General features: G+C 62.7%; 2 protein-coding genes across 5 annotated transcripts; both read right to left on the bottom strand.

Moving 5' to 3' along the window:
• Nucleotides 1–57: 57 nt before the first annotated feature.
• Nucleotides 58–5,987, bottom strand: SYTL1 (synaptotagmin like 1). Of its 4 annotated transcripts, none has more exons than XM_056508879.1 (16): nucleotides 5,812–5,987; nucleotides 5,088–5,253; nucleotides 4,092–4,350; nucleotides 3,613–3,758; nucleotides 3,273–3,381; nucleotides 2,862–2,901; nucleotides 2,503–2,602; nucleotides 2,278–2,381; nucleotides 1,919–2,038; nucleotides 1,614–1,780; nucleotides 1,372–1,474; nucleotides 1,112–1,273; nucleotides 968–1,046; nucleotides 790–889; nucleotides 509–714; nucleotides 58–300 (listed from the first exon to the last, which is right to left on the bottom strand). In XM_056508879.1, the coding sequence occupies exons 3-16, from the start codon at nucleotides 4,307–4,309 to the stop codon at nucleotides 161–163; spliced, it is 1,794 nt and encodes a 597-aa protein (XP_056364854.1). In that variant the 5' UTR covers nucleotides 4,310–4,350; nucleotides 5,088–5,253; nucleotides 5,812–5,987; the 3' UTR covers nucleotides 58–160. The 4 variants fall into 4 exon arrangements, with proteins under 4 accessions (XP_056364854.1, XP_056364853.1, XP_056364851.1 ...); XM_056508878.1 differs by having other exon boundaries at nucleotides 5,088–5,202; XM_056508876.1 differs by having other exon boundaries at nucleotides 4,092–4,347; nucleotides 5,812–5,986.
• Nucleotides 5,988–8,803: 2,816 nt separating this feature from the next.
• On the bottom strand, nucleotides 8,804–15,896 carry TMEM222 (transmembrane protein 222). The gene is made up of 6 exons (XM_056508875.1): nucleotides 15,744–15,896; nucleotides 13,689–13,773; nucleotides 12,982–13,013; nucleotides 12,270–12,366; nucleotides 11,860–11,990; nucleotides 8,804–10,946 (listed from the first exon to the last, which is right to left on the bottom strand). The coding sequence occupies exons 1-6, from the start codon at nucleotides 15,857–15,859 to the stop codon at nucleotides 10,859–10,861; spliced, it is 549 nt and encodes a 182-aa protein (XP_056364850.1). The 5' UTR covers nucleotides 15,860–15,896; the 3' UTR covers nucleotides 8,804–10,858.
• Between the last annotated feature and the right edge of the window lie 4,308 nt (nucleotides 15,897–20,204).

The following is a 20,204-nucleotide window of genomic DNA, read 5'->3' as shown; positions in this document are numbered from 1 at the left end:
GAGACTAGTGCAATAACCACCCCCCAGATGTGCCCACAGCAATAAAAAGCTGCCAGCTGTGCCCTCTGGTGCCACTTCATTGCTGCTGGAAGGGGAGGGCACAGCCCGCACAGTGCTGCCCCAGGGCTCCAGCGCTCAGGTGCCCCGGCCCCGCTCAGGGCTACGCCCGGGGCACAAGGTTGGTCCTCAGGGGCAGCAGAGCCTCCACCCAGCGCCCGGGCTGCTGCAGCAGCTGCTTCCACACCCCCTGCTCCTCCGGCGTCGAGTCCATCCAGCCCACGGGCAGCCCGTAGCTGCTCCCTGCGAGACAGAGCCCTGTCACCCGGGCTGCGACACTGGGGCCACCCTGGGGGTGGTTCGGGGCTGGGGGTCTGGGATTTAGGGTCCGGGGCTGGGGATCCCTCCTCTCACACCCTGGGGGAGCAGGGTCCGGGGCTGGGATTTGGGGTCCAGGGCTGGGATCCCCTCCCCTCATCCCCTGGGGGTCCGGGGCTGGGGTCCCCCTCACCGGTGCCCAGGCTGAGGCGGATGCCACCCAGCTGGCGCTTGGAAAAGGCCTCGTGGTGCCAGAGGGTGAACTCGGCGCAGGCCTCGCCCAGGTCCTTGGCCTGGAAGCCGTCGTACACCATGGTGTGGTTGAAGAGGGGGTTCAGGCTCCGCTTCACCACCCGCGTTTTCTGCCGGCTGGCCTTGCTGTCATCGGGCAGCACGTAGCTGGGGCGGCAGGGGGTGAGCGGGGGGCACCCCAGAGCCCCCCTGGGCGCCCCCAGGTGCCACCCCCACCCTCACCACTGCACGAAGGCGTCCACCGTGCCGCTCTGCAGCGGGATCAGGCTCTGAGCGTCCTTCACCCAGATGTGCAGCTCGCCCGTGGGTGGCATCCCCGCTCCTGAGAGAATGAGGGGTTAGGGCACCCTGCAGTGCCCCACCCCCCCACTCCCCTGCCCTGCCCAGGGGCCCCTCTCACCTTCCGAGCCCGCGGGGATGAACTTCAGCGCCAGGTTGAGCCTGCCCCAGCTGGCAAGGCCGTCCGAGGGGATGGGCATCTGGGAGGACAGGGGGGTTACGGGGGCACTGCGCCATCAGCGGGGCTCGGGGGCTCGGGGCTCACCCGTGGCTGCAGACTGAACCACTCGGGGCGTGTGTTGGCCCAGTCCCAGGTTCCCAGGGCCACCTCCACCTCCCCCAGGAACAGGTTCCTGCCCAGGCTGTCGTGGTGCCACACGGAGAGGTTCAGGGTCCGGCCCTGCAGGTCCCTCTTGTCCAGCTTGTACTGGTGCAGAGGGGACACAGGGTGAGATTATCCACCCCCACCCACCCCATGTGAACCGTGGGCACCCTCCAAACCCGCCCCAAAGGAGGGTCAGGAACCTTGAGGGTCTCATTGAAGACGGGATCCAAGCTCCTCTTCCTCACGGCGGTCTTGCGCTTGCTGCGGTTGGACTTGTCGGGCAGCAGGTACGTTTTGATGTACCTGGGGGCCAAAAAACGAGCTGGGGCCAGCGGGGCCGGGGGTGGGCATCCCCTGGGCTGTGCCTGGGGCCAAAAACGGGCTGGGGGCAGTGGGGGCAGCGTGGGCATCCCCTGGGCGGTGCCGGGGGTGGCGCACTCACGGGTCCGAGCGCTGCTTCTTGGCCTCGGCCAGCTCGCGGCAGCGCAGGACGTGAACCTGCAGCTCCCTCTGGGCGGGGTGGTAGCGCAGGGAGAACTGCACACAGCCCCGCACGGGCACCCGGCCCAGCTCCCCCTCGCTGTACAGGCTCATCAGGCTCCCGCTCAGCTGCGGGGGGACACAGGGGAGTCAGGGGGGTGGGGGGAGCCCCCATTCCCAGCCCCAGTCCCAGCCCCAATCCCATTCCCATTCCCAGTCCCAGCCCCATTCCCATTCCCAGTCCCAGTCCCAGTCCCAGCCCCGTACTGTGGAGGAGCTGAGACTGGACACGGAGGAGCTGGTGCTCAGCAGGCTCGGGGGGGTGTGGCCATTCTGTGGGGACAGCAGGTCTGGGGGTGTCTCATCCGTCTGGGGGGTCTCTGGTCTCTGGAAATGCAAAGAGGGGTCAGCATCTCCCCCTTGGGCCCCCAGACCCACTGAGGACACCAGCTCCCAGCAGTGCCTGGTGTTTCACCACAGCCCATGCTGTGCTGGCTTTGTTCAGTCCCCCCAGACCCCCAAAACCCCACACAGCTGCCTCCAAAACTCCCTGCACCCCTTTCCAGCTCCCCCAATCCTATAGAGCCCCGCCCTAAATCCAGACAGCATCCCCAGTGCCCTCCCACCTGCCCAGCGCTGTGGCTGCTCTGTGTCGAGTCCGGCTCCTCCTCATCCTCCTCATCCTCCTCCCTGCTGGATGAGCCGAGGCCGTTCTCCCCCGCTGTGTCTCCTGCAGGGACAAGGGGGACGTGCCCAGGGCAGGAGGGGATCCCGATTTTGGCCAGAGGAGACTGGTGAGCAGCGCTGGGGGCTGCAGACCCCAGACCCCCGCAGCACCCCCCATCCCGTACCTGGCTGGGCCGGGCTGTCCTGCTCCCTCACCGGGACGTCACCGTGCAGCGGGCGCTGGGACATCGGGGTCCCCTCCACGGCCGGGGCGGGGGGGCTGGGCTGCCAGGGAAGGGTGAGAACGGGACCCCGGCGCCCCCTCCTCCCCCAGCTGCTCCCTAACCCCTCTGTGCTCCGAACAGCTGAGAGGTGACCCATGGGCCACCCCAGGGACACTGTGTGGGACATTTCCTGCTGCTCCCCAGGGCTCAGGATGGCTCCAGGCTCAGCACAGGCTCGGGAGGGCCCTGGGGTCGCTGTAGGGTGACCCCCACCCACCACCGGGGGTCAGGTACTGCCCAACCCCCACCCAGGCACCCACCTGGGGCTCAGGGGCCTCCTGCACCTGCTCTGTGGGGCAGCTGTGGGGAGAGAGCACCGTTAGTTTGGTCTGGTTGGTGGACAGACAGACACCGAGATAGTGGGACACACTGGGATGATGGACAGATAGACACTGAGATGGTGGGCAGACAGATACTGGGATGATGGACAGACAGATACTGGGATAATGGACAGACAGACACAGGATGGTGGACATTCACTGGTGGGCACACGGAGGAAAACCAGCCCTGGAGTGACAGGAAGACCCCAGCCCTGACTGCACCACCCCCTTCCCCAGGGGCTCTGCTCCCCCTCCAGCCCCCTTGTGCCCCCTCAGTGGTACCGGGGAGATGCCACCAGCCCGGGGCACCCGTGGGGTGACGCCCTTTCCTTCCTTCCTCCCTTCCGTCACCTCTCGTCTGTCTCCAAGGCTCCGTCCTCATCCTCCCTCTCCTCTGCCAGTGGCTCATCGATGGCCTCCAGCTCGCCCAGACTGGGGTCACGTTCCAGCTCCCCCGTTCCTGGGGACATCGGGGATCTCAGCGGGCCCAGCCCCGTTCCCCGTTCCCCGTTCCCCATTCCCGGTTTCTCATTCCCCATCCCCTGTTCCCTGTACCCCATTCCCCATTTCCCCCATTTCCCACGTTCCCCAGTCCTCAGTCCCCGTTCCCTGTTCCCCATTCCCCATGTTCCCTTTTCCCCGTTCCCCATTGCCCCCATTCCCCATTCCCCAGTCCCCGTTCCCCGCGTACCCCGGGGCCGCCTCCTGCGGCGGATGGAGGCTCGCACCAGGTCGGAGCCCAGCGGCTGCTGGTGCCGCCGGGCCCGCGCGTCGCAGAACCAGTCCCCGGTGAGGATCCGCAGCCGCGCCGGGTCCGACACCGACTTGCGGAGTTTGCTGGGGGGCGGGAGGGGACACTGGGACCCCAGCCCTGGCACTGCCAGCAGCCCTGTGCCACCGCCCTAGAGCCTTCCCAATCCATGGAACTGCCCCAGAGGGGTCTGGGGGACATAGCCACCACCAAAAGAGCCTGGGGGACACAGCGACCCGCTCCCAGGGCCGGCGCGACCCTCGGTGCTGGGGTGACAAACCGGAGGCTTCCCCCTAGCTGTGTTCAGTGGGTGACCCCATCACCAGGTAAAAGGGGACCTGGCTGTGTCCCCAGGGGTGATGTCCCCGAGCTGGCTGCTCCCGGGGGTCTCTGCTGTCCCTGAAGGACCCCCGGCCCACCTGATGCGCCCCTGCTCTCGCCGCCGGAGCTGCCAGTCCCGGCGCAGCACCTCGGCGATGCAGCTGCGCTCCTGCTCCGTCAGGAAGCTCAGGTCCAGCAGCGGCCCGGGCTCCAGGGCCATGCCGGGGGCTGGGAACAGCGTGGGGACAGCGCGGGGGGCCGGGCAAAGGGGCGCGGGGGGCTCAGCGCGCCGGGCGTGCACCAGCGATGCCAACATCGGGAGAGGCACCTCGGGCAGGAGCCCCCCCGGTCATCCTGCTGGGAGGAAAGGGGGAGCTCAGCGCACCCCGAACAGCCCCGTGCCCGCCGCGGGGTGCCGGGGGCGCCGGGGCAGGGCACAGCCCGAGGGGCTCGGGGACAGCGCGGCTCCTCCTGCGGCGGCTCCGTGCCAGCCCCGCCTTGATCCCGGCCCGTGTTTGTCCAGCGTGTTTGCTCAGGGCTGGCTCTGCCTCTGCCCCTTTCCCAGGGCTGCACCGGCTCCAGGACACACGGGCAGGAGGGGCTTGGCTGAGACCGAGCCGGGCTGAGAGCCAGCTCAGCTCATCGCATCTCCAGCAGGGCTCTTGCCCCACGCCCGGCGTTGCCTCACGGCCCTTCCTGCCCCTGGTGTTGGGAAAGCGCTGCCTGCTGCCACCGAGGGCAGGAAATTGCAGCAGCCATGGGGCTGGATCAGCCTGGACCCCCCGGGCGCCCCTCGGGCACCCCCCAGGCGCTCCTCATGTCCCTAGGCACCCACAGAGACAAGACCCGACACGGCTGGGATGTCCCACCTCCACCTGTCCCCGCCCCACGGGGGACCCCAGCCCAGGGGATGCCAACCCCGCCACAGCCCACAGCAAACCAGCCCCAGACACCCCCATCACACACAGGGGAACCGCAACACCCCCTGGCCCCCTCGGGACAGGAACCTGGGACACACACATCGGCCCGGGAGGGGGCTCGGGGGACAAGAACCGGCTCCCCCTGGGCTGGGAGGGGGCTCGGGGGACACGCACCGACTCCCCCCGGGCTGGGGTGATGCTGCCGCTGTCTCCCCGCCGCAGCCGCTCGTATCCTGTTTACTGCCGGTACGCGGGGGGGGGGGGGGTAACCCCGGAAAAGAGCCACCACCTACAAACGTCACCTAAGTCTGAGCCAGGCGCTGCTGTGGTGCCTTGTTCCCTACGGGGACCCCAAAACGGAGCTGTGAAGCACCAGAGCCCCGCCAGAGTGAGAGGGGTGCTGGGCACCGGGCCCCCCACCCTGCACAGGGACCAGTCAAACCAGTTAAACCTCCCCAACGAGCCACAGCTGGGGGTTGCGCGTCCCCCTTTTTTCATTGCAGGCAGCCCGACAAGGTGGAGGGGGGGCTCCGGACGGCGTGAAACACCCCCCACACCCTCTCCCCAAAATGCACCCAGGCCCAGCCCCTCCGAGGTGACGCCCAGCGTCCCCAGGAACCGGCGGATCCCAGCACAGCCCAGGGCTGCCCCACAGCGGGATCCCCCCGCCGCCTCCATCCCGGGGGTGACCCCGGCCAGAGCCAGGCCCTGTCACAGCGTGGGGACAGCAGAACTCACCCCGGGACGCGTGAGCGCTCCCAGCCCACGGCTCTCCCTGGGGAGCACAGCGGGGGGGTGAGGGGGGTGCAGCCCCCCAAGAGGGGTGGGAGGATCCCCCCAAAGAGCCGGTGCAGCCCCCCCCCCCCCCTTGGCGGGTTCAGCCCCACGCCCCCCTTACCTGCCCAAGTGACGGGGTCTCCGTGCTCGCCGCCCCCCAGCGCCCCCGGGACCCTCGCGGGTGCGCGGCGCCCCCGGTCCCACCCCCGGCTCTGGGTGCTGCCCGGGGTGACTCAACCGCAGCCCTGCGAGCGCCTCCGCGCCCGGCGGCACTAAAGCAGGGACTGGAGCCGGCAGCACCCGCCGGACGGGACTGAACTGGGCTGAACTGGGCTGAACTGGGAGGCGTCAGGCGCCTGGAAAGGGGTGGCGCAGTGGGGATGCCCCCGGGACGGGAGGACCCCAAGCCTGGTGGAGACTCGAAGCCGAGGGTGTGGAAGGGGAATGGGGTGGGGTGTGTCCCAGCCTGGTGTCACACGGGGGGCTAGGGGCAGGAGGAGCCGCTGGAGCTCCTGGGAGAGCGCTGGGCTGCATTGGGAGAACTGGGGGGACTGGTCTGTGCTGGGCGTGGGCGAGCAATCCCTGCCCCCTGCAGCACCCTGCAGCCCCCCACCCCAAAACCCCAGCGGGGAGCAACACCAGGTCCCTGGGGCTGTGCAGGACCCCCATCCCCAGGGTGTCCTCGGCTCCATGGCCCCCATCCCATAACGCATTCCCAGCCCACGGGACGGCCCCAGCCCCCTCCCCAAACCCCTCCCATTCCCACCCCACATTCCCAATCCGGCCTCACAACCCCCATCCCGCCGGGAACAATGGGAATGGCCGGGGGTCCTGGGCACCCAACACCACTCTGGGGCTCAGCCCCTCGCAGGATGGGGCCAGCAGTGCCAGGCAGGGACAAACCCCACAGGAGCACAGGGCTGGGGGTGGGGGTCAGGCTCCCCCCAGCTTCAGTGTGAGATGGCAGCACCTGCCGAGCACAGGACCGCAAGAAAAGGGGATTATTTTTAGCCTGGTTTCTCAGGAAATGAGACTTCAGCGGCGGCTTCGTGTGTCTGTCCGTGGGCCACTCTCCCCTTTCTCCCCTTGCAGGGTGCTCAGGGCTCAGCTCTGGTGGGGAGGGTCCCAAAGGAATGGGATCCCTGCTCTGGGTGTGCTGGGAATGCAGCCTGGAACTGCAGGGGAACAACGACAGGAGGATACTGAGTCCCCGCAGGGCTCCTCGTGGGCTGGGGCCTCAGCTCTGGCTCACCCCGGGTGAGCATCCTGGGCTCTTTATTCCTGCCACACCCAGAGTGAGGAACATTTATGGGATGGAGAAGGGCGTCAGGAGAAGTGGGACCCATCCTGCAGGGTGTCCCCCCATCCCTGGTGACCCAGGGGTGTAGGGAGTTTGCTGTGTCTCAGCCACAGTCGGTGCCTCGGGGGCTGGGGACAGAGGCTGCACCAGCCCAGCGGCACCCAGGAGCGCCCTGGCCACCAGCACACCTGAGCCAGGAGCCAGGCCAGCCCTCGGGGATGGTTTTCCTGCAGCCAGCCCCTGGAGCAGCTCGGAGGAGGAGCAGCCACAGGCACGGAGCAGGCTCTCTCTCGTCTTGGGGATGCGTGGGTGGCGCCGGCCAGGAGCGAGTCCCAGCCTGCTCCCAGCCCCAGACTGGGAGGTGCAGGCAGGTCTGGTTCTCCTGGGGGTGGCACTGAGGCAGGAGCCGAGCTGGAGCATGGGCAGAGACCCAGCAGTGGATTTTTGGGAGGTGGGGAAGCCCTGGCAGCACAGCACCCCCTGGCACCACTACGTGTCCCCCCAAATCCACGGGGCCACCTGGCCCCAATGGCAGCTTCCCCTCTGGCAGCTGCAGAAAAGTGACCCCACTTCAAAGGCGGCTCCAGGGCGGTGACATCCCTGGCTCCAGCGGGGTGACATCCCCGGCTCCCCAGCGGTGACATCCCCAACTCCAGGGGGGTGACATCCCCGGATCCAGGGGGGGAGCTCGGGGACCTCCAGCCCCGCTCCCAGCCGGGGCCGGTCACGGTCGGGGCTGCGGGGGAAGCAGCGGGGTCACTCCGGGATCAGCGTTCAGGCCATGTGGCAGCTGGGATGGATTCTGACATTCCATCCTGCAGCACTCCTGGCTCCTGGGCTGGGCTGAGAGCCCGGAGGGGAGCGGGGCTCGCCCGCAGTCCCCTACCCTGGGCTGGGGGCTCGGGGTACCCCGGGCACTCCCACACCCCTCCGACCCCGCATTGCCGGAGCTGTACCCGGCTCAGCTCCCACACACCCCACCCCGATCCCCCGAAGCAGAGGGTTTGGGAAATCCTGCCAGGCTTGGGAGGCGGCCCCGAGGGCTTTGGCATCCTCACCTCACCTTCCCGCGACAGATGTGTGTGGGATGAAGCCCCGGGAGCCGTCTGCCCTCCTGCAGGAGCCGAGGCTGCCTGGAGGGGCAGAGCAGGAGGATCCAGGTGGTTTTCCATAAAATGGCTGCACCATGAAATCCCCTGGCCTCGGACACAACCTAATTTGAAGGCTGATGTACTCCCCCCCACAGCTCAGCCTCTGGATATCAGATGGAACAGAAAATCAGCGGCTGCATCTGCAGTCAGGAGGCACAGCTCTCCCTGTTCGCAGCCCAGATCCTGCTGGCAGAGGGGAAATGAGCCTGGCTCCTTGCTCCAGGCAGCCCCAGGGCCAGGACAGGCGTCCCCTCCCCTGGGGACAGGGGACTTGGGGCTGGGAAGGGAGGGAAAGCTGTGCCTCCTAGAAAAAAGGACACAGGAGAGAGAGACAAAAGGGAAGCTGCTCACAGCTGGAGGGAATCAGCCTTGGAAAAAAGCATCTCCCACCCCACAACACTTGGCTGCCCCTGCCCAGACATCAAGACCCCACATTAAATCCCACAAGCTCTTCCTGCACTGCAGGGATGGGGAATTCTCTTGCCCCCAAACCTCCTTCCCAGCATCAGGGCTGTGAGTCCTCCCTGGAGTGGGAAAAGGGCAAGTTCACAAAGCCAAAGGTGTGGGAGCTGCAGGATGCAGCTCCCACGGGCAGGAGAGATCCTGATCCCAACCCTGCCTGGGCTGAGGGTTGCAGGAGGGAAGAGCAGCACTTGGAGATATCCACAGAAATCAGTTTATTTCCCTGCCGTCGGGATTATGAAACCACAGAAGCAGAGTTTAAATATTTACAAAGAAACCCAGCGCCCCGCAGAGATGAAGGGAACAAAGGATGAGGGACGGGGGCTCGCCCTCGCCATTCCAAACTCCACTCTGCTAAAAAGCATCAGGAGCAAACGAGAGGGAATTTCGCAGTGGGGATTTGGAAGTCTGAGGGCCCCCTGGCATCCCCCAAGTCCCAGCTTTGGCAATTCTTGCAGAGCTCATGGATAAAACACGGTTATTGCTGAGGGGGGATCCAGCCCCGGGCTGGGCACCCCAAGGAGTCACACAGAACCCAACACACAGGGAAAGTGCTCATTCCCCTCTCCCACCCGGCTGGGCACGGCCCCTGGGCAGAGAACAGAGCTCAGCACACTCCACCCTTCCATCCAGGCTCTCTCTGACTGGGATTTCATCCTTCAGCAGCCTCCATCCCACTCTCCCCACAGGCAGGGAACCACTGCACAGAGCTGCTCCAGCTCCAGGCTGCTGGGGAAGGGCACAGCAGGGTCAGAGAGGGACAGTGATGAGCAGGAGGAATAAGGGGTGACTTAAAAGTGACTGAGGAAGAGGGGAAAACACAGAGACGAGCTCAGGAGGAGGGTCCAACCCTCCTATGGCTGGAGGGGTCGGGGAAGGGGAGAGGCACATGGGGAGGGGTCTGAGAGCCAGAGGGCTGAGGAAGCTGCAGACATGGCTGGCACCCCAGAAAAGCCTTCCTGCTGGCACAAGCACTCCTCAAAATGGATTCCTTGGAACCCACCAGGTTCTGGAGTAATGAGCTGGTTTTTCAGGTGTGGGTGGAAAAGCTCTTCTCCCATCTCTGCACTCTGCAGGGACCTGCTCAGCTGCACATGACCCTGCAGCCCAGGCTTGGCTTTAGCACTCCCCCGGGCTCAGAGCCCTCCAAAATCAGCACCTGCAGAGCACACCCAGCTGCAGGTCACATCCAAACCCCCTCCCTGCCTGGCACTGAGGGACAGCCACCCTGCCCGAGCTGTGCTCCTCACACCGATCCCTGCACAGCCCCTGTGCCCAGCTGTGCTCTCCAAAGCTCCCTAAACCATTCCTCAGCCACCAGCCAGGAAAAAGCCACTGCCTCAGCTTGCAAAGCCCAGCCAGACAGGAAACTTCCAGCCCCTCCTTTCAGCTCTGGGCTCAGGTGCTGCTCCCACTGAGGTTTCCCAGCCCCAGGCTTGGCCTCTCTGCTCCAGCTGCACAGGGATCAAAGGGGAACAAGAGCCTTGTGAGGACTGCAGCGCCAGATTTAGCAACTGAGAGCCCGAGGAAAAGCAGAGGACTGCTATTTTCTCTGGCACAAGCTAAAAGGGACAAGGGGCTGCCTCCCAAAGCTGCAGCAGGCTCCTGAAGGGGGGCACCCTGCCATGAGCCCTTCCCAAGGCAGCCCTTGGGCTTTCCTGCCTTTCCAGGCTCACCAGCAGCACCAGGGGAGCTGGCCCTGCCCAGAGTGTCCCTCAGGAGTGTCCCACCTCAAGAGCCACTGCTAGGGCCATGACTGAGTGCTGGGGCACCCCCTCCTCCCAGGAAGAACCCCAGCCTTCCCTCTGGAAAGATGTGCCACAGGGGAAACAGCAGCTCCTGACCGGAGACCCAGGGAACGGGAGGAAGCGTCTGGTGAAGAGGAGGAAAGCCGGTGATCAGAGAGACCCTCCCAGGGTGCACCTGCTCGTCCCACTACAGGAGGCAGAGCCTGCCTGGAGGCTTTTCTTGGCACTGAAAGCAAAGGTGCCCATCCCTCTGGTGTCCTGACCCCATCCCCACCTCCCCAGCTGCAGAAAGGGAGGGAGCAGAAGCTTCCAGAACCCTGACACCGAGAGATGCCATTGACAGAACAGAACAGGAGGAAAAGAAGCCAACTCCAGGAGACAGAGATGAGCTGGCACGATGCAGTGGGGCTGTCACCTGCCCTGGAAAAGGCTCTCAGAGCCCCAGGCCTCCATCCCTGGATCAGTCCCAGTTCCTTCCTCTGTGTGCTCAGGGGGGTAGGGCTGCCATCACCGCAGGTGCAGGGTCAGAACCACGGTCACAATCACCCCCAGGAAGAGGACAAAGGGTAGCCAGGTCTTCACAAACCCCCCTATGCTGCAGGAGGGAAAGGGGGAAGGTTTAAATGTGAGGAATCAGCAGAGACAAAAGGATGGGAGAAAAACTGGAGAAAACAGATGCATGACTGCTGCCTGTTGCACCGCCACACACCCCACCCTGGAAATTCAGTTAAAAACTCAGACTCAATCAGAACCACAATAAATATATTACAAACAAGAGGGCTGGAGTCTCCTTCCAGCTCAAATTAAGTCAAAGACAAACCCATTTCATACCTGCACAGACAGGAATGGTGACAGGAGGCCACAAAACACGAAACCCCATTACCACAGGGCTAGTTACTCTGACTGCTGGTGGATTTAAACAAGCCAGCTGGAGCTCTCCTTGCCCAAAAGCAAGTAAAGAAACTCTTCCAGAACAGGGGAGACTCCTCAGAAATGGAGTTTCATGCAGGGCAGCCCTCACAGAATTTCCTCCTCAGGCACAAGGAGCTGAAATGGAGATTCAAAACCCCTTCCATAAGGAAAGCTCGGGGTTTCCCTCCCCAGTCCAGTTGGAAGCTCCACAGCAGCTGGAAATCAGACCAGTTTTTATGTAAACAAGATTCAAGAGAGGGGAGGGAAACCAGTAATCCTTGGAGAGAAGCCATCCTGTGACCTTATGTTCTGACCTAACCCAGCCAGAAGACAACACAGAAGGAGATCTGCTTTAGCCAGCATTTCCCAAATTCCAGGCACTCCAAATCAGCAACCAAACAGTATTTTGGGAGCAGCATCTACTGCAACCCAGCAAGCACTCCTGCTTCTCCTGCTGAGCACAGGCAGTGGCAGCTCCACCCACAGCTTGGGGGGGAATGTTTGTCCCTTCTCCATGGGCCAGGTGATGCCTCAGGGGGCTCAGGAGAAGGGAAGAACCCCTCATGCTGCTGAGTGCAGGCTGGCCCTCAGCTCACCTGACATATTTCCCATAGAGCAGTGTGAAGAAGCACAGTTTCACCATGTTCCACGAGGTGCTGTTATCGTATCTCATCAAGTTTAAGGCCAGAGCCACATGGGAATGGCAGTTGTCACAGCAAAGGTTGTGCTGGAACACAAAAAAGGATTAGAAGTTCTGTCCCTGAGGTTTCCTGGTCCTGGTGTAGAGTCCTGGTGGCTCCAGGAGCCAAATGCTGGGGAGGGATCCCCTCAAACCACTGCGGAGATGTGGGGTGGGAGAATGGTCTGGGTTGGATGGACCTTAAAGCTCCTTGCTCCAACTTGCAGCAGGGATGGGGTATCCAGGATCTGTCTGGGCACCCCCTGGAGCCCTGGGGGATGGATCCTCCCTCCCTGCCCCACTCCCTGCAGGCAGCACAGGCTGTACCATGCGGTGCTTGTACTCCTCAGATGCATCGTGCACGGCCGTATCCCACGCGTTGGCACCGGTGGCAAAGACTTTGCTGGGATCCAGTTTCCAGTACCTGGAAGGGTAAGAACAGTTTCCTTTGCACTCTTCTACTGCTGCACCTTCCTCACTGCTTGCTCCTCCCAGGGGGACCGTGGGATCACAGTGTGCTGAGCTGCAAAGGGGCACAAGGGGCACGGAGGCCAACGCCCTGCCCTGGATAGAGGCAGTGCCTCTGAAATGCAGAGCCCAGCTCTCAGCACCCCTCAGCACCCCAGAGAGAAATCACAGAGCGCAGGGCACTGCCCTGAACTGCTCCCACATCCCAAAGGAACCTCCCGGCCCTTCCAAACACAAACCTGACCTGAGACACAAACCCAGGCCCTTCTTCTCCCCAGAGCCCTGCCAGGATGTGAGTGCCACCAGTTCTCAGCACAGGCAGGCAGTGTTTACTCAGAGCACTTGTTAACATCATCCTAGAACAGTTCAGCCTTTTCCTTTTCTCTAACAAAGACTCCACACAACTCTGGTTATTAACGCCACCATGCTGCTTAAAAGATTTAATTTAATGTGGTTTCCCAAAAAGCAGACACACCAACCACCAAGGTGAGTGAGCACCAGGAAAAGCCATGTCACAGCAGGTCTGCCCCAGGAACTGCAGGGCAGTTTAACACAAACACACAGCACTTACTTCACAGGTTTCCCAAATGCCATGTTGTCTTCCTACAAAAGAAAAAAGAAGAACTGTCTCAGGAGGAGGAAGCCGATGTTCAGGGCATGGATGGTGCTGGCTGAGTGATCCCACTGCCCCAGACACCAATCCTGGTGTGCCTGGCTTTGGATTCCCACTGCTTCCATCCTCTGCTCTGGCCATGGGCATATCTACACCCCACACAGTGACACCACTTACCTACAAGTGCCCAGGCACTCCTGCTACTCAGAATTAAGAGAATTAAGTCCCAAACTCCTAATTTAGAGCCTGGAATACAAACTTTTTTCCCCTTCTCATCACCAAACCAGCCATTATTTATCATGCCACTAAATGAGCTCCAATGAGGACCTCAGATCCCCAAAACCAGGTAAAGGTGTTAATGGAGCTGGAGAAGGCAGGGCTGGCTCAGAAACCCGCGGGCAGGGGAGCAGCAGGGGAAGCAGGAGCTGTGCTGCTGCTCTGGGCGCAGGAGGAGAAGCAGGAGCTGTACTGCAGCCCCAGGTGTAGAAGGGAAAGCAGGAACTGAGCAAGAGCTGCAGCAGGAGCTGCAGAAGGGAAAGCAGGAGCTGAGCAGGAGCTGCAGCAGAAGCTGAGAGGGAGTTGCAGTAGGAATTGCAGCAGGAGCTGAGCAGGAATTGCAGCAGGATCTGCAGCAGGAGCTGAGCAGGAGCTCAGCAAATACTCACGGACACGAAGTAGGGCCCCGCGAAGTCACGGATGACGCCGGCCGAGGTGCAGATGCCCATGTGGCCGATGATGGGGAACAGCCACCTGCAGGGAGCAGGACAGGGGATCAGCCCTGCCACAGCCAGGGACACCCAGGGACAGTCAGGGACACAGGGCTGGGGGGCAGGGCTGCACAGGACAGGGGAGGAGGAGAGCAGCGAGGAACAGCCCTGGCCCCAGGGCAGGAGGCTGGGGAGAGCAGAGAACACTGCACAGAGTCCTGCACACACCTGGGCAGGGAAGGGAGCCCAGTGCCCACACAAACCCTTCTGTGCAGCCAAGCACACACATCAGATCCTGCAGGAGCTGCCCTGTGACAAAACCAGCCTTTCCACTTCAGAAACCAAAACCAGGTCACCCTGCCCACCTTCCCAGCACGCTGCAGCTTCCCACTGCAACCTAGATTGAAGCTCAGACAGAAAACTGAGTTCCTGGCTTTGGGAAGAGCATTCCCTCCCCTAAATGACCCCATTGTTTCACAGCCTTCTTCCTGACGGACACTCACAGCCCCAGGGAGCAGCAGACCAATATCCCAACCCCCTTCCACCCTCAGATCTATATCCAAATATCTATATCTGTACTGTCAGACCCGCGTGCAGCCTCCTTCCATCACCATCACACAGGAGTGAACACTCCAGCTGACATTCCAGTCCTCCCCCACAGGCTCCAGCACCCTCAGGTTTGCTGATCTCCTGATTTCTTCTCCCTGAGGGACTGAGTGGCTCTGGCAGCTCCCTTCAGCACTCCCACCGGGGTTAGGAATGTTACAAAGCTCTGGAAAAATCCTCCAGGAAGAGGCCGAGGTGAAAATTTTAAGCAATCAAAAAAGAGAAGAGATAAAAGAGGCGGCAGGAGGGGAAGTGCAGCCTGTCCTGGGCGAGCTCCCGATCCCGGCACAGCCCACACCACAGCTTGTACCTGACTGCGAGCCCTCGGCAAACAAACATCACCTGACGGGGACCGGGGGGAAGAGCAGGGTGGAAAAACAAGCCTGGCTGTGCCCACAGTACAGCTCTCCCCGTTCCCACGGCTGCAGCAGAGCTCCCGGATCTCCGGGCGAGCCCGGGCAGCAGAGCCAGTCCCGAGGCACGGGACCGCCCGGGCACGGGCTGCTCGCGCCCCAGCGGCCCGGCCCGGGCCCCAAAAACAGCTTCACGTCCCCGGGATCCGCGCGGGGACAGCCCGGGCAGCAGAGCCTTCCCCGGATCCCCGAGGGGACAGCCCGGCCAGCAGAGCCTTCCCCGGATCCCCGAGGGGACAGCCCGGGCAGCAGAGCCTTCCCCGGATCCCCGAGGGGACAGCCCGGGCTGCAGAGCCTTCCCCGGATTCCCGAGGGGACAGCCCGGGCTGCAGAGCCTTCCCCGGATCCCCGAGGGGACAGCCCGGGCTGCAGAGCCTTCCCCGGATTCCCGAGGGGACAGCCCGGGCAGCAGAGCCTTCCCCGGATTCCCGAGGGGACAGCCCGGGCAGCAGAGCCTTCCCCGGATTCCCGAGGGGACAGCCCGGGCTGCAGAGCCTTCCCCGGATCCCCGAGGGGACAGCCCGGGCTGCAGAGCCTTCCCCGGATCCCCGAGGGGACAGCCCGGCCAGCAGAGCCTTTCCCGGATTCCCGAGGGGACAGCCCGGGCTGCAGAGCCTTCCCCGGATCCCCGAGGGGACAGCCCGGGCTGCAGAGCCTTCCCCGGATTCCCGAGGGGACAGCCCGGGCTGCAGAGCCTTCCTCGGATCCCCGAGGGGACAGCCCGGGCTGCAGAGCCTTCCCCACGCTCGGCAAGCTGCACCAACCAGCCGCTCCCGGGGCCGGGGGCCGGGAAGGGCAGCGGGGACTCGGGAGGGGCGAGGGGAGAAGTGGGCAGGGCGAGGGGGGCACCGGGAGAAGGTCTGGACAGAGGCTCGGGGGGATCAGAGGGGTGGGGGGGGGGCCGGTTCAGGGCGGGGCGGCCCCGGGGCAGTGAGGAGGTCCCGTCCCGGGCGCGGCTCCGCCCGTGCCCGGTCCGTCCCGGCGCCGCGCTCACGTCAGGACGGGGATCGGGGTCCAGACCACGCAGTGCGGGAAGCGGCCGCGCTCCGCGTCCGGCGCGGCGCCGCCGCCGCCATTGAACTGCTTCATCCCGGGCTCCGCCGCCGCCATGCCCGGGGCGCGCCCGCCGCGCGTCACTTCCGGCGGGACAGGCACTTCCGGGACGGGGAACGGGACAGGAACGGGAACGGGGAACCGGCAACGGGGAACGGGATAGGAAGGGGAACGGGGAACGGAACAGGAATGGGGATGGGGAACGGGATAAGAACGGGGAACCGGGAACGGGACAGGGAACCGGGAACGGGACCGGGCCGGGCCTCAGAACCAGCCCCCCAGTCCGGGCCTGGAGCCCATCCCGGTGCTGGACCCCACAGCCCGGGCCCATCGCCCCAAACCCCGTTCTGGCCCCGAATCCGGCCCGCAGCCCCTCCCGGGTCCCTCCCGGCACCGAATCCGGCCCGCAGCCCCTCCCGTTCCCTCCCGGCACCGCTGCCCCCGCCCCAGCTCTCCCCGGGCAGGAGCAGGAGGAGACCCCGACAGCAGAGATAATCATCCCCCGGGGACAGGGGAGGAGCTGCCAGAGCAGCAACAGCCTCTGCAGAGGGGAAACAGGGTTAGAAAAGAACTTTATTGGCTTTATTGGGGTGTTAAATTCAAACTCCACGAGGAAACTGGAGAAATATGTTTATTGCAGATTCCCACCCTGGGAGAGCGGGGACTCGCGGGCTGCAGGAAGGCACAGCGGGGCACAGGGGAGCTGGAGCAGCCCCAGCCCTGCCCAGGAGGGGATGTTCTGCCCCAGGGGAGCAGGAGAGCTGCCAGGGCCGCCTCCCAGACTCTGCATCCTGCCGCCTTTTCCTCCTCACACACAGCCGTGCTTCCCCTCAGGGTACAGAGCAGCAGGGCTCTGCAGAAGAGCTGCTGTGCCAGGGCTGGGAATCAACACAAACAGCCTTGGCCCTTCCTGCACGTGGCACAGAGGTGACACAGAGGTGGCCTTGGGTTTGGGGACTGACAAACTCCATTCCCAGCACTCATCACGAGCTCACAGCTCCCACTTTGACAAACGCTCCTTCACCAAAGGCTTTTCCCTTCCCTTCCCTTCCCTTCCCTTCCCTTCCCTTCCCTTCCCTTCCCTTCCCTTCCCTTCCCTTCCCTTCCCTTCCCTTCCCTTCCCTTCCCTTCCCTTCCCTTCCCTTCCCTTCCCTTCCCTTCCCTTCCCTTCCCTTCCCTTCCCTTCCCTTCCCTTCCCGCTGAGTCTAGCCATGGGTGTTCTGTGTTCCAGGACAGAACAGCCCTTGCACACCGAGCTTTGGAGCCCGGAGCCCTCCAGGGGATGGGTGACCTCTGCCCCCTCGGAGGGGCCACTGGGGCAGAAAGTGGCACAGAAGTTTCCTGTCAAGGTGGCCTCTCCTGCAAGCCACAGCAAATCCCCTTGAGCACTCAGTTGTCTGATGGGAAAGGAATCCACAAAACAGTCTCCAAAGGAGAGAAAGCTGAGGAGATCAAACACTTGAGAGCGAAGCCATGGCTGGTGTTTGGTTTCTGATTTCCTCTTTTAGGACAGAGAGTAATGGGTACAAACTGAAAGAGGGGAAGTTAGACTGGGTAAGAGGAAGGAATCCTTCCCTGTGAGGATGGCAGGGCCTGGCACAGGTGCCCAGAGCAGCTGTGGCCACCCCTGGATCCCTGCAGTGCCTAAGGCCAGGCTGGAGGGGCTTGGGGCAGCCAAGGGAAGCTGTGCCTGCCCATGGCAGGGTTGGAATGAGATGCTCCTTCCAACCCTTAACACTCTATGATTCCATTCTGGCACTTGGGATGGAAGATGCACACTAAGGTTGTGTTCCAGTGAACACTTTTTGTTCGACAAAGAAAAAAACCCCCGGCATTGATTCGCTCCAGGCCAACATAAATATCAGAGATTGTGAAAAAGCCACGAGTGAGGGCCAATGTTCACATCAGCTAATGTGGTCCTGGCACGTCTGTCGGATTAGGCAATGGATTTGCTCTTCCTGCTCATGGCTGGGAGCTGCTAAGCAGGATATCACCAGGGAGCAGCTCCTTGGCAAAGGCACACAGCAGGGACAGCAGTGTCCCCGCAGTGCCACCTCCCGCCCGGCCCAGGGGCACTTCACACACTTCCCTCCCTCGTAAACCCAGTGCAGGAGGGCAAACCCAGCTGCTAGAGCTTGGCAAGAACACAGCTTTCCCCAGGCTGCATTAAAAAAAAATAATAATTAAACCCAAAATCAATAGAGCACTGGTTTGCTGTGCAGCTCTTTGTGTCTGTCAGGGAAGCACAAGGGCTCTCCAGCCCCGGCAGAGCACAGCTGAGCTGGAGCTGACAGCAGGGTCTTCCTGGTGACAACTGGAAAGCTGCTGCTGTTGTGCTGCTATTGATCTAAGCAGAATACAAAACACCTGAAGTCAGCAGGGAAAAATAGCTGCAGTTGGAAAAGGAACTGTGGGGGGGAGGACAGGGAGGGGAGAGCAGGTAAGAAGTTCTCCATGCATAAAATTAAAGGCCGGGGTTTTATTGCAGCTCTCTTGCCTGGCTACAGCCCTGGATCGATGTGCAGAGCAGGAATGGTGCCACCATTGTTTGTGCAAGCTCTCGTTTGAGGAGAAACAAAAGGCTTTGCCAGCGACTTGCCCCCGCTGGCTGCTGTGCCTGCCCTGAGCCCCAGGACCAGGGGCCACTCCTGCTCTGGCAGGTGCCAGCAGGGCCCTGGCACCCCGAGCCTTGCCAGGGTCAGTGAGGGGCACGGGGGCTGTGCCAGCCCTGCTGGAGCCCGGCCCGGCCGGGATTCGGGCTCCTCCCGCTGCCCGGCTGGCTCAGGGGCGCCGGGCCAGCTCCTGTTCAGCAGCGCTGCCTTGGGAAGCGGCCCCGTGTGACATCTCCAGCGTCGGAGGGGCTGCCAGGACCGGAGCAGGGCAGAGGAGATCCCCTCCCCCTCCTGACATTGACAGCCCAGCGGCAGCAGGAGCTGCTGGAAATGTCACCGAGGCTGGGGCTGCTGGAGGACACCGGCCCCGTGTCCTTCCCCTGGCCGGGGTTTGTGTCGTTCCCCTGCTCTACTCTGTGCAGCCCCAGCCTCTCCTGGGAGCCAAAATCATCCCTGGGGCTCTGCTGGTGCCACCACACACGGCCATGGACACACCAGGCTCAGCCACCTCCCTTAAAGTGGCCCTGAGCCCCACCAGCTCCAGCCCTGGGGCTTTTCTCTCTCCCTGTCACTGCATTTCCTGCTCTCCTCTCCCTCTTGTGATGAATAAATCCCATTAATTTCACCTCTGACACAGGTTCCACTTCCACCTTCCAGGAAAAGCTACCAAGGACAAGGGGTGGATTTCTCAGCCATGAAATCCAGGATAAAACCCAGCTCCTTTCCAGGCCAGCCCTAAAGGGGGTCCCCATCAGCCTCCTCTCCTGCAGCAGCACGGGCTGAGCTCCCCCCAGCAGCCAGAGCATTCCCAGCACCCTGCTCCCACTGTGCTCACACACAGGACACATCTCCAGCCCCTGGCAGGTTTGTTGCTGGCACTGCCAACAGTTCCATCAGAGAAAAGTGAATTTGTCAGTCAGGCTGCAACTGTTCCTCCCCCCACATCCCAAAGCATATCCCTCCTCTGCCTCCTCAACCCAATCCTCTCATCCAAATGACAAATAAAACTAATTTTCTGGGTCCTTCTACCCATTTCCACCCACAATTCAAACACTCGGCTTCCAACCACTCACTCCAAGAGCTGACCCAATTAGCTGATTGCCAATTCCAGCTATGGGTGCTCATTGCTTTGTTACAGCAGAGCTGCCTTTTAAAGCAATAATTTATATCAGACAGGATTTGAAATGAAGAGGCCTCAAAAGACCTTCAGCTGAAAGGTGTCCAACAGGAATTTTTAAGAGAAGAGTTCTAATGGATTCTGCAAATAACAGCCTGGTTTTCCAGCTCTCCCTTAAGGCCTGCAGCTTGGAGAGCAAGGAAATGTTTGGGAGGTTTTGCAGCAGGAACCCGGAGGGAAGAGTACGTTTGTGAAATCCTTTAGCAAAGAACATGTCTGGGTGCACAGGTTGGTGCTGGACACGCCCTGTGAGGCACCCTGCAGGTCCCTCAGGAAGGGGGGCTCAGCCAGGGCACCCTGGGCTCCCAGCCCAGCCCAAGGGACTCCTTGGGAGCAGCTACAAGGCAGGGAGGGCTCTGCAGCTGTGCCTCCACCAGCCCCTCTGGCTCTTGGCTCAGGAGTGTAAAAGGTTTTGCTGTGTCTAGGAAACCCCTGGGACACAGGAGCAGCTCTGCAGGACCTGCTTCCTCTCTCAGGCAGCTGCTCCCATCCCCACCCCAGTGCTGGCAGCTCCAAACCCTCACCCACTGGCAGCTCTGAGTGCCCAAACCTGGATAAATTCACTCAGCACTGACTCTGTGGCCAGCACAGCTCATGGGGCCACGTTTTGGGC

The sequence above is a fragment of the Oenanthe melanoleuca genome, chromosome 23 (genome assembly GCF_029582105.1).
Source record: "Oenanthe melanoleuca isolate GR-GAL-2019-014 chromosome 23, OMel1.0, whole genome shotgun sequence".
Lineage (NCBI taxonomy): Eukaryota > Metazoa > Chordata > Aves > Passeriformes > Muscicapidae > Oenanthe > Oenanthe melanoleuca.
This window is presented reverse-complemented; position numbering and strand designations above follow the sequence as displayed.